The sequence below is a fragment of the Podarcis vaucheri genome (assembly GCF_965113315.1).
Source record: "Podarcis vaucheri genome assembly, chromosome: 3".
Classification (NCBI taxonomy): Eukaryota; Metazoa; Chordata; class Lepidosauria; order Squamata; family Lacertidae; genus Podarcis; species Podarcis vaucheri.
The window spans coordinates 19,981,224-19,994,334 of NC_138761.1; the positions used below are offsets into that span (position 1 = coordinate 19,981,224).

General features: G+C 49.2%; 1 protein-coding gene across 4 annotated transcripts in view; it reads left to right on the top strand.

The window, feature by feature from the left end:
* LOC309529374 (phosphofurin acidic cluster sorting protein 2-like) overlaps window positions 1–13,111 on the top strand; it is a 182,001-nt gene that overhangs the window by 133,911 nt on the left and 34,979 nt on the right. For all 4 annotated transcript variants that reach the window (XM_082217423.1, XM_082217424.1, XM_082217425.1 and 1 more), the window contains exons 3-4: window positions 9,923–10,012; window positions 11,871–11,996. In XM_082217423.1, coding sequence (XP_082073549.1) covers window positions 9,923–10,012; window positions 11,871–11,996 — 216 coding nt within the window. The remainder of the gene's footprint in view (window positions 1–9,922; window positions 10,013–11,870; window positions 11,997–13,111) is intronic.

The window sequence follows — 13,111 nt, forward strand, 5'->3', positions numbered from 1 at the left end:
CTCCCTGGCAAGCAAATGAGGATGAATTCTCAAGAGGTCAACTGGAGGAGCAGGTCAAATGGCTGGATGCAATTCTGCAGAACAGATGGTTCTGATAGTTACAAAAGAGTTATCTTAATTTAGCCCGGGTGTGTCTAACTTGCGGACTGCAGGTTGCATATGACAAAACTTCAGCAAGCCCACAACTTACCGTATTTTTCGCACTATAGGACGCACTTTTTCCCCTCCAAAAATGAAGGGGAAATGTGTGTGCGTCCTATGGTGCGAATGCAGGCTTTCGCTGAAGCCTGGAGAGCGAGAGGGGACGACTTGTCTAGAAGGCTGGCGGGGGGAGAAGCCTGCTCCTCCCCGTCGCCAGCCCCGCAAACTCGGAGGACAGCGGCAGGGGCGCAGCGCGCCTTTGCCGCTGTCCCCCGACTTGGCTAGAAGGCTGGCGGGGGGAGGAGCCTGCTCCTCCCCGTCGCCAGCCCCGCAAACTCGGGGGACAGCGGCAGGGGCGCAGCGCGCCTTTGCCGCTGTCCCCCGACTTGGCTAGAAGGCTGGCGGGGGGAAGAGCCTGCTCCTCCCCGTCGCCAGCCCCGCAAACTCGGGGGACAGCGGCAGGGGCGCAGCGCGCCTTTGCCGCTGTCCCCCGACTTGGCTAGAAGGCTGGCGGGGGGAGAAGCCTACTCCTCCCTTCGCCAGCCCCGCAAACTCGGGAGACAGCGGCAGGGGCGCAGCGCGCCCTTCCCGCTGTCCCCCGACTTGGTTAGAAGGCTGGCCCAGCCCCGCAAACTCGGGGGACAGCGGGAGAGGCGCAGCGCGCCATCCCGCTGTCTCCCGACATGGTTTGGAGGCTGGCGGAGGGCTTCCTCCTCCCCCAGCCCCGCAAGCTCCCAGAGCGATGCCAAAGCTGCGCGCAGCTTCGGCATGGCTCTGGGTCCCGTTCTGGGGGAGGGGGAAGCTCGGGCTTCCCCCGCCCCAGCCCCGCGCCTGGCGTGGGGGGGGAATAATTTTTTTTTGCCTTTATTTCCCCCCCCCCAAATCTAGGTGCGTCCTATGGACCGGTGCGTCCAATAGTGCGAAAAATACGGTACATGGGGTTATATTCGGGGATTGCGCCTAAGGCCAAAATCGCTTACAGTCATACCTTGGAAGTCGAACAGAATCCATTCGACTTCCAAAACAGTCAAAAACCAAATTGCGGCTTCTGATTGGCTTCAGGAAGCTCCTGCATCCGATCAGAAACCACAGAAGCCCTGTCGGATGTTCAGGTTCCAAAAGAACATTCACAAACCGGAACAATCACTTCCGGGTTTGTGGCGTTCGGGAGCCAAAGCGTCCGAGTTCCAGGGCATTTGGGATCTAAGGTACGACCGTATGGTAAAAACCCATTTGTTGGTGGGTGTCAAGGAGCTGTCAGGTGAGCACTAGTCATCTACAGGGCAGGAAAGAATGTGAGGAACATAATGCAGTTAGCTTTTATTCACAGGAAATGACAACACAGCAGAGTTCCTCTGGTTCATCTTAATCCAGCTGGAGATGTTACTGAAACTGACCAGTGGCCCTTCTCTTCCCCTCTGACCTCTCACTCTGGATCCTTCCCTAGCAGATGGGGCTCTTCCTCTGGGTCTGCCTGGCTCCTTGCTCAGCAACGTGCAGGAGTCTCCTCCAGCTGGGTATCAGAGGGAGAGGAGAGCCGGCAGGGCTGGGTCTGGGTAGCAAGAGCAACCTCTGACTCCTCTCTGCCTGAGTCTGTGCTCACACTGCAACTCTCAGCATCTAGCCCTGTCCTGCAAGGGCCTCCTCCTTCTGACACCCCCCTTGATTGTTCAAACCCCCTGCTCCAAGCAACTCCCAACTTGTTCCTTCCCCAGACTGCTCCCCGGTGCCCCACCACCACAATCCAGGCTCGTCTTTTTCCCTGTCCTCCCTGGGGAGCTCTTGCCCTCCACTCTTCCTCATCCAGCCAGTCCCCGACAGTGCGTGGGATTGGCAAAGTCATTTTCACCAAATCCCTGCGCCCTTTCCACCCCTTTTAAAATTTCTGCCACGTGCGTGAAGCTGAACGTTCGCAGGTTAAATGTGCGTAAGTTGAAAACCAACTGTACCACACAGTGAGCTTGGGTAGAAATAAGTCTTGCAGTGAGCTGTGGGGGGTCTGAATGGAGAGGAAAAAGGAGGGTGGGAAGCAGGAGAAAGCAATGGTTTTATTAGAGAATGTTTGATTGCAGATCAGGGTACAGGCAGTAAAGCGGTATATCTCATTCCTGTGGAAACAGAACTCTTAGCAAGTCTTAGCCGGAAGCAGCATATAACAAGGCATGCTAGTCCTGTCTGGGGAAGGTAAGTGGCAGGTCAGCACCCAATGGATACATTCTGACCTGTGTTAATTGAAGGGGGGAAGCAGGATGGGAGCCAAAATGGATGGGGATGGAGGAAGAGGGGAAAGCAGACACACATGGGGGGGGCTCTGCCCCCCTCCCTCATGCTACCTCCAATATATTTCCCCCAAGGAATGTGACCCTCAACAGTAAAATAGAAATAAAAAAAATACATCTCATAGTCCAGCTGAATAAGTCTTCAGTTCTGATTTCCAGATTGACTCCTGGGCTGTAAAGTGATGCCACTATACTGGAATTGGAGTAAGTTTTTCCCTTCTAAAGCGCTTTACTGCTGGAAATTCAATATTGAAGCATATGCCCATGTAACTGTCCTGCAGTAGCAGCTGAGGAAAGAATCTTAGAATTATAGCATTTCAGTCCTTCATTTTATAGTCCATAAAATAGTGTTTTTTTCTACTTAGGTGTTGTTGTTTTTAACAGTATTGTACCTGATTTGCTCTGGCCCAACCCTACTCAGAGTTTAAATACACCAGGTTTGTGCCTCTGGTGTTTTGATCTATGGATTTTGGAATAAGTGGCATAGACAGATTTTCAGGAGTGAAGCCGAGATGAAGTGAAAAGCCAGAAGTTTAGAAGTTGAAGAATGAAGGCATAAATATCTCCACAGAGGTTCTTTCAGTTGTGCTTTCCCCCTCCTCAGACTTTCACTAAGGGAATAAATAATACGTCGCATGGTGGCAGCTGGTTTGCTGTGGTGTGATTGGCACCACTGCAACAGCTAGGGTGACTAATTGCCTTCCGAGACCGAATTAGTGCTCCTCCCTGGGGGTGCCACAGTAAAAATAGAAGTAGTTACTTACCAAGGACCCCAAGATCTGTGACAGGAACATTAGAGGCTTATTCCAACCACAGCATAATGGGGCACTTCACTTAAATTAATGTTCATTTCTCCCCCCACTGCCCTGAATGTAGAGTGCAGTCAACACAAACCAAAGGAGGCAAAATAATTTTTAACAGTTTTCCTGCTTCATTTTTAACAACTGCCTGCAGGTAAGATCTGCTAAGAGGATGAAGCAGTTAATGTACCATTCAGTCACTCCATACTTGCTTTCTGCAATGCTTCTAACTTTGTTTAAATTGGGAATGAGATATCCCAACTTCCTTACCCCCACTAGTTCTTATCTCCTCCAGATTGCCTTCTTCTCCTGCCTTCCCTTCCTTTAGCAGGCAACCTCTCTTTTCTCCAGGCTGCTCCCATGCCCCTTCTCCAGTGGTAGCTGGTGGCCATTGTGGGTGGTAGGATGGAAAGCAGGAGGGGCCAACAGTAGGTGGAGCCATGGCTTGTTGAGAGAGCCGGCTAGTTGTAGTTTTGCCCCACTGAGGCCAAGGAGGAGGAAACCAGCAAGCAGTGCCACCCCTGGACTAGCTATGATGAAGAAGGCAGGCAGGTGGGAGCTCAGGGCAGTGGGAAGGACCCATCTTGAAAGCTTGCAACATCTCACCGTTCGCATTTTCCCCCATCTGCAGCCTGTACAAGGTGAGTGCTGGTCAGGCTGCTTGCAAGTAACCAGCTGGCTTGGTGGCTTCTTCTACCTGTTCCCTACACAGTGACTTGCAGTGCTGAACCAGTAGTGACGGATGCATTTTGACTCTTGGTTCCGTTTTCTCCGTTCTCCCTTTTTTCCTATTGCCTCCAGGCTTACAGTCACTCCCCACTTCCCTTGAAACCAAACTGAATGTCAGAAAAGAAGGGGCTTGTCTAACAAATCTTCTAGCAGCAACAGAGCAGTGCTAGAAGAGAGCGATCGCTCTGACTTTTTGAGAAAGAGAAGTTAAGCCCTGGGGATTCTAGAGCAGCGTTCCTCAACTTGGTGCTTCCAGATGTTTTTGACTTCAGTTCCCATCAGCCTCAGCCAGCACTGGCAGGGGCAGATGAAAGCTGTCGTCCAAAACTTTTGGAGGACACATGTCAGGGAAGGCTGGACTAGATCAGGATCCTGCACTCTGTAGCCTGTGGAGAGTATCAGGGTGGGCCATGTAGTGAATACTACCAAGAGCTATTTCACCTGTGTTGGATGAGTGGAAGTTTCTGTGTAAACACTGGAGAGAGCAGCAATCAGTAGGAAGTTGCCTGCTGTGTCTACCTGTATCACACTATGCTTTGGAACCCAACCATTATGTTTTCAGCCATATGAACACGAATGTTGCTTTTATCTGGAGGGACCTTGCACTTATTAAGTTGTCTCCTGATCCATGGTGATATCCACCACCAAGAGAAGGTGATGGCCCAACTGAGGAGATCAGTTGTCCTGGGGTTCTGGAACAGATGCCAAAGCAAGGCCAGACCTGTGAATAAGGCCCAAGTGCTGATTCAGGACCACGGTCAGCAGTCCCGTAGCTGAGGTAGAAAATACAAGATGTCTCAGCAGCGTCTTAGAACTAAACAGCAAAGGTAGATGAAAGACGCCACAACCACCAATCACAATGTAACCACAGCAGTTACACCAGTTCAGAATGAGAACAACCATTTACAGCCCAAAAGCTTTCCTGAAAAAGGAAGGCTTTGATTGTCTTATGGAAGACTGTTAGAGATGGGATGAGATGAATTTGCCTCAGGGGGAAAAAATCAATGTTCTGGGCACAGTTGCTGAACAGACCCTCTCCCTGTTCCCAACCAAGTATATTTGTGGGAACACTGGGAAGTGTCTGACAATGATCTCACAAGGCAGCCAGGCTTACACTCCTTCTCTTGACACCAATAATTATGTCATTATTATTGCCAGTGGAGATGGAATCATGGAAGTAAATACCACTCAGAAGTGGCGCTGCACATAGCCACACCCAGAAGTGAACCGCATCAAATGCTATTCCTGAAGGCAGAATTCGAGACTTAATATCCGCACCGTATGAGGAAGGACTAAGTCAATCTGTAGCATTCACTACCTTGTTTAATTCTATCTCAAAGCAACCTTTGAAGTAGGTTATCGTTCCCTTTATGCAAATGGGGAATTGGCGCGGAAACGTGGCGGCTTCCTTGAGGCCTCCCAGCAAGTTATTAATTGGGTTGGGCTTTGAACGCTCCCCTTCTAGGCCTTAATTTACACTTCAGCCAATGGGCCACATTTGCTTTTATTTACAAGTCATGTGAGAGCACAGCAGGGTACGCCCTGAAGCAGCAGATCATATCTTCCTTCTTGTGGAGCTTCCTTCCTCCCAAAACACTTCTCTCCAATGATTTTATCCCCCACCCAAGCAACTATTTTTGACATTGGTCACATGCTATGCCTGTTTTAGGTTCATTCAAGTCCATCTCAAATTAGCCCTCTTGTAAGTGTCAGGAGTTATATCTCGTCCATTCCTTCTGGCTCGTCTTTCATCTGGATTATGCAGAGCATCTACCAGAGGCATTCGGTCCGTGGTTTTACCATAAATTCGGACCTGCTCAGGGTCGTGCCCTTTGGCAAGGCAAATGATGTCAACTTTCTGAGAGTTTGGAGAAGCCAGGGACAATTGGCCATTAAAGAGAGTAGGGCATTATTTAGGCCTGGGAGTTTCTTTCAGAACAAAATGGTAGAAGTAGAAATACTGTGTGTGACTGTTTCAGGTGTGGGGAACCTTTGCCCCCCCCCCCAGATGTGACTGAACTACAACTCCTATAATCCCTGACCGTCCACCAAGCTTGCTAGACCTGAAGGAAGTTGTGGTTCAGCAACATCTGAAGGACAAAGGTTCCTCACCCCTGCCCTATTTCAAGTGCTGAACACCTCTGGAATTGGTAATAGGCTGAATAACGGCTAATTAAATCTAGACAAAATGGTGGCATTAGCAGTAACTGCCTCACTAGATTAATAGGGTGGTGTTCAATCTGTTTTGGATGGGGTTGCAGTTCCCCTTAAGGATCTCGTTTGTCACTGTTGAGTACTGTGAGATTGGGGCCTTAATTTGGTGGCCTGAATGATCCTTGACAAGAAAGGAGATTCCGACTAAACATCAGGAAGAACTTTCTGACAGTAAGAGCCGTTCGACAGTGGAATGGTCTCCCTTGTGAGGTTGTGGACTCTCCTTCCTTGGAGGTTTCTAAGCAAAGGTTGGATGGCCATCTGTCATGGATTCTTTAGTTGGGATTCCTGCATTGCAGAGGGTTGGACTAGATGACCCTCAGGGTCCCTTCCAACTCCATGATTCTATCCATGTAGCCCAAAGCACCTTTCACCTGCTTAAGTCTGTGAACCAGTTGTGACATTTCCTACACAGAGAGAGCCTTGTGACTGTTATTGATGCCCTGCTAATGTCCAGCCCTGGTTACTGCAGTGCATTATACATGAGACACCTCTTGTTTCTTTACCGACTGCCAGATTGTTTCCAGACATAATTTATTAGGCTGATTTTGACCTAGAAAGTGCTCTATGTCATGGCACCAAATTAGATGAACGACCATTTTGTCCTACATGAACCACCCAATTTCTTAAGTTGTTGTTGTTGTTGCTGCTGCTGTTTGAATTTATATACTTCCCTATACCCAGAGGTCTCAGGGCGGTTCACAAAATAAAATCAAAATATAAAACCACAAAATACATCATCAGAATAAAAATAACCCAATAACTGAGGCCACCTGAACCTCAAGCAACAGCAAAGAATCCAGGACCACCCCCAAGCTACGAACCTTCTCCTTCAGAGGAAATGTAACCCCATCAAGAGCATCAAGCCCATCTCCCACTCATCTGGTCCAGGGAACCACCCCAAAATGTTTGTGGGAGGCTTTTCTCAGATTAGCCCCTGTTTCTGATGTGGGCCCTGCACGTTTCAAACCAGAGGCCCTCTAGGTGTTGGGTTCCCCTCATTCCTGGACTGGACAGAGTGGTCAGTGGTCAGGGACAGTGGGAGCTGTAATCAAGCAATGTCTGGAAGACCACAGGTTCCCCATCCCTGATGTAGGGTTCTACCAGACAGACGCAGATGAAGGACAATGAACCCTGCAAAGCACAGTTTCGAATGAATGCACTGATGGAGAGACACAGGTTCCTCACCCCTGTCCAAAGAATCCTAGAGCGAGCAGTGCAATCTTAAGCAGGGCTACTCGGAAGTAAATCCTTCTGTTTGTGATGCCTAGGACTTTGGCCTACAGCATACACCAAGCAGAGGCTGGTCCATAAGGGAGAGTGGGGCTCTTCCCCCGCCTCAGTCTACCTTTGGGCACCTCCACCCCAGTCTGTCATCTTGCTTATAACCAGTCCAGTGGATGACACCACCTGCCAGCTTCCTTTCCCCTCCTTAATTGGTATAGCATTTGTAAAACTCAGCAGGGAGGCAGATGGTTGTCAAAACCAGACCCTGTTGACTCTGCGTATGTGGCATTGGCTCCACCTACTGTTGACCTCCTGCCTTGCGCCCCACCAGTCCCAACTGGCTGCCTGCCCCCTCGTCTTCCTTGTTGTGGCTCACCTTGTAGACTTAACTCCAGAGGATTATAGTATCCAGCAAAGGCTACTTTTCCACCTCACACATTGAGTGCCTTTGAGCTCCTAAGGCACCAGAATGCCTTCTTCGATAATGCTTGGTGGATTAATATTATTTTAAAACTAATTAAAAGGGCATTACCAGCATAACGCCTTGGGAGTCCTGGTGGGCAAAGTGGGAGAGCTGCCGCAACTCTCCGCCAGCTAATCCGTTTCTTTTCCCCTCCCAAGGTGAGCCAGGTTAAGCCTGCTGGAAGTGGAATCTCTCCACTCAGACAGATCTGTGTAATGTTTGCCCCCGAGCCAAGTTAATTCCGCGCGGCTTAATAAGGCGAGGTGGGTGGATAATTTGGCTATGCTCTGCTCTTTCTCTGAACTTCTCACTGGCAGTGGAGCGACCCTCCCTGCAGCATGGAGAAAATCCCCCCAGCTCATTTGAGCAGGGAAATAGGCAATTGCTTTCTTAGCAGTGGCTTGGCTGCCGAGGTGGAGGATCTAAGCGACTCTGCACTTGGGGCAGCCTCGGTTCAGGAATGCCCAGCTGGGGCTTGATAAGTTGTGCTTGCTTTTTCCGGATGAGAACTGGAGGCACACTTCAACCTTAAACACCTGGGAAAGTTTGCTTTTAAGCATGGGTATGAGCATAAGATCGGGACACGGCTGGCGCTGTGAGTTAAACCACAGAGCCTAGGACTTGCCGATCAGAAGGTTGGCGGTTCAAATCCCTGCGACGGGGTGAGCTCCCGTTGCTCAGTCCCTGCTCCTGCCAACCTAGCAGTTTGAAAGCACGTCAAAGTGCAAGTAGATAAATAGGTACCACTCCAGTTGGAAGGTAAACGGCGTTTCCGTACGCTGCTCTGGTTTGCCAGAAGCGGCTTAGTCATGCTGGCCACATGACCCGGAAGCTGTACGCCGGCTCCCTCGACCAGTAAAGTGAGATGAGCGCCACAGCCCCAGAGTCGGTCACGACTGGACCTAATGGTCAGGGGTCCCTTTACCTTTACCTATGAGCATAGAATTATTCTGACGGCACCACACTCTGCTTTTCTGTCTATTCATAGCAGAGCACATGATCCTCTGTGCAGTAGATCCCAAGGCTCACCTTCAGCTGAAAGGATCTTGGGTAATAGAGTTAGGGAAGGACTCTACCTGAGACCGTGGAAAACTGCTGCCCATCAGAGTGACCTTTTGCATTTGTTCAAACACAGTAGCAAAGATGAAACCCCAGAGTAATGAGTCCTTTGCAGTTTTGGACTTCATGCATTCAGACATCATATTGCTTACAGCAGTCTTCCTTAACCTAGCACCCTTCGTATGTTTCGGATTAAAACTCCCATCATCAGCCAGGACTGATGGGTGTTATAAGCCTAAACTTACGGAGGGCACCAGGTTGAGAAAGGCTGGCCAACCGATGGCATACTTGTTGCATCCAAAATCTAAAAGAAGACTTGTGACATTAAAGTGTGGAAGCTCTCTTCATTTCCTACAACTTTTGACATTTCTCCCCTTCCTCACAAGCCAAACAGTGGACAGACCTTTCAACGTGCCTCGTTTAAAACTCAGTAAGACCACCAGGAGCATGTTGAAATCATTGGTTGCAAGGAGGAGGGCTAGTTGACCATGCCCTACCACAATTTGTGGACGGCTGAGTGGAAGGACTTGTCTCACAACTTTGGCTCAGATCCAGACCAGCTGGCGGGTGGTGTGCTGTGGGAGAACTGGGTGGTGAAAAAGGACCTGTAGCACTTGCCTGTCTTTGCTTGTATATATGTATTTCTTATTTTTAAAAAGCATGACATAAATGCAAGATATATTGAAATATATAGGTAAAGCTCAATGCAGTCATAGAATCATAGAATCATAGAGTTGGAAGAGACCACAAGGGCCATCGAGTCCAACCCCCTGCCAAGCAGGGGGTTGCTTTTCAGTGACATGCCACCACCCCTTGCCCCTACATTCCCCATTTCCTTTTCTTTAAGGCTCAGATCTCTGGAACTCTTCTTCTGCTTAATACAGACGGCTCTGTTGCTTCACCTTGTGTCATCAAATTCTTAGCGTTGTGTTTTTCCTCCCTTACACAGGCCAGCTGAGGTTGTGATGCGATAATTGACTCTTAACACTTCAATCCGGGTCTTGTTGCAGGGTTCAAAGAGAGTCCTGAGATCCAATGAATATGTTCTGCCCCCTGGAGGCCTGATGGAGACTGACCTGGAACTGACATTTTCGTTGCAGGTAATTTGAACTTTGCTCGCCAGATAGCAGCAAACCGTCGGCAGGATGATTAAAATCTTTTCCCTGCGTCTCTGGCTTTCTGAACGGACGGTGCATTTGGGAACAGACAGGAAAGAGCTTTAGGAGTTTACTTGAGATTCTGTTGAAGAGGCTTTCTCTTGCACACGTAGGGTATGATTGCTATTCTGACAGCAGCCCTGGACATGTTTACCGCCCGGAAGTCAGTTCTGCTGTGTTCAGTGGGGCTTGCTTCCTAGCAAATGTGTTTAGGATGGCAGCCAAAGGCTCCTTTCATATCAGCCATTCATGAGAGTCTGCCTGCCCCAACCTGGTGTCCCCCAGCATGGCCTAGAGTATGGGAGCCAGTGTGGTGTAGTGGTTAAGAGCGGTGGACTCGTAATCTGGTGAACCAGGTTCGCGTCTCCGCTCCTCCACATGCAGCTGCTGGGTGACCTTGGGCTAGTCCCACTTCTCTGAAGTCTCTCAGCCTCGCTCACCTCACAGAGTGTTTGTTGTGGGGGAGGAAGGGAAAGGAGATTGTTAGCCGCTTTGAGACTCCTTCGGGTAGTGATAAAGCGGGATATCAAATCCAAACTCCTCTTCTTCCTAGAGGGAGGGATAATGGGAGCTAAGATCTAGTAAACATGTGGAGCGACACCAGAATGGGGAAGGTTGGGCTAGGCCGAGTGAACTGCTAGCCATGGTGTAATAATAATAATAATAATAATAATAATAATAATAATAATAATAATAATAATTTATTTATACTCCACCCATCTGACTGGGTTTCCCCAGTGTTGAGGAGATGCATGGAAGAAAACATGGAGAGCATTTGAGAGATCAAGCTTGTTTCTTTTTGAGTTCTCTGCTGGGTTCTTATTTATTATTTACTTACTACTCCTACTCCTACTATGTTTATATCCCACCTGCCCTTCAGGGAGCTCAAGATGGTGTATATGGATCTTCTTTTTTATATTTTATCCTTGTAACAACTCGGTGAGGGTGGCTGAGAGACTGTGACCGAACCAAGGCCATCTGATGAGCTGCATGGCTTAGTGGGGATTTGAACCCTAGCACTACCCTACTTATGGAACGCTCTCCATAGGAAGGCACGCCTGGTACCATAACTGGCTACTTTTAGGTGCCAGGCCAAAAAACATGCAGCCGGGCTTATGACTTTCGCTTGGAGAGTTTTAGATGATGTGGCCTCTTCAGTGGGTGGGATGTGTTAGGCCGTCTTCTGCGTGTGCGAATGTTATAGCTTTTGTTTCATTTTCGTTTTATGTTGGTTTAAATTTTTTTTTTGTATTACAATGTAAGTTGCTTTGCATTTACTTCTTGCAAATGGAAGAAAAAGTGGCTAATAATTGTAATTAATCATCATCATCTTCTTCACCCTAACCCAGGGGTTGGCAACGTTTTTTGAGGCCACTCCCCGGCAGACCTCTTGGTGGGCCAGAGCTATTTCTGGCGCTCTTCTGGGTTGGAAGAGTGCTGGAAAAATCGTGTGCGCACGGGCGCTCCTCCGTTCTGGAAGTGCACCAGAAATAACATGTACACACGTGTACGGGCGCTCCTCTGGGTGAGGACCGCTCGTGCGCATGCACACAGGCTATATCCGGCGCTCTTCCGACCCGGAAGTTGGTCCCCGCAGTGAGAAAAAAATGGTGCTGCGGGGGGAAAAGAACACGGAATCCCCACGCCGATCTACGGAACATCCATGGGCCGGTTCCATGAAGCTCATGGGCAAGAACCGGCCCATGGGCCTTAGGTTGCCGACCTCTGCCCGAACCGCTACACTGAACGGGCACCTCAAAAACAGCATATTATCTGAATCTGTCTCCTCCTCTCCCTGTAGTACCCACACTTCCTGAAACGTGATGGCAACAAGCTCCAAATCATGCTCCAGCGCAGAAAGAGGTACAAGAACCGCACTATTTTGGGCTACAAGACCCTGGCAGTGGGCATCATCAACATGGCTGAGGTAAGGGAAGCAGCAAGGTGGGCAACTATGTGGGCATCCCATGCCTTTAACCATCTCTGGGCAATGGGCTCTTGGTGGTGCCAGAGCTGATGGGAAGCAAAAGAGGCACCAGGGCACCTTCTCAAGATCTTTGCAGGTTGTGCTTCTTGTACGTGGGAGGGGACTGGTCTGTCCCAGAAGCCTCCTCCTGCGCAATGGAGAAGAATTGCAGCCCCTCCTCTAGGTAGATCCTGTATCTGGAGCTCCTCTTCCACATGAAGGCCCAGATGTTGCTGAGCCGCAGTTCCCATCAGCCCCAGCAAGCAAAGCCAATGGCAAGGGATGGTGGGAGTTGCTTGCTTGCTTTTGCTGATGTTATTCATTGACTTTGCCGGTCGCCATTTTCACGGAGGGAACCAAAGCGAGTTACCTTAAAGTCAATTAGGAATTTCCAATAAAAAACCCTAAAAGCACAGCTGTATAGAAAAAAAGGCAGAGCTTACAGGTCCCACCCCACTAAAAGAGGGCACAGTTTCACCCTTCAAAATAAGGGCCGGAAGCCTGGGTAAAGTGAAAAGTCTCTGCCTGGCGCCTAAATATAAATGGAATGGGTGGGGTGTGCCTTCCTGAGGAGAGCATTCCACATCTAGGGGGCCACCACTGGAAAGGCCCAATCTCATGTTGCCAACTTCTGAGCATGGAGGGGACACATTAAGGAGTGTCTCAAGATAATGATCATAAATTGTAGAGTTGGAAGGGACCACAGGATTCTTCTAGTCCGACCCGATTCAGTGCTGGAATATTTCATACAACATGGGGCTCAAACCCACAACCCTGAGATTAAGAGTCTCATGTTGAGAGCCTCTAATTGCAGGGTCCAGGTGGGTTCCTGTGGGGAGAAGTGATATCTTTTAAGGCCCTGAGTTTCTAATCTGCATATGGCGTTATAGGCGGAAACTAGCATTTTGAATTAAGCCTGGAAACTAATTCGTACCCAGCACAGTCATGCCAAAAGTGGTGTTCTTTGTTCAGACAGTCCTGCTGTGATCAACATTCTGCTTGTTGAATTCTGCATCAACTGCAGTTTCCAAGCCATCTTCAAAGGCAGCCCAATGTAGAACACATTTCTCTACACG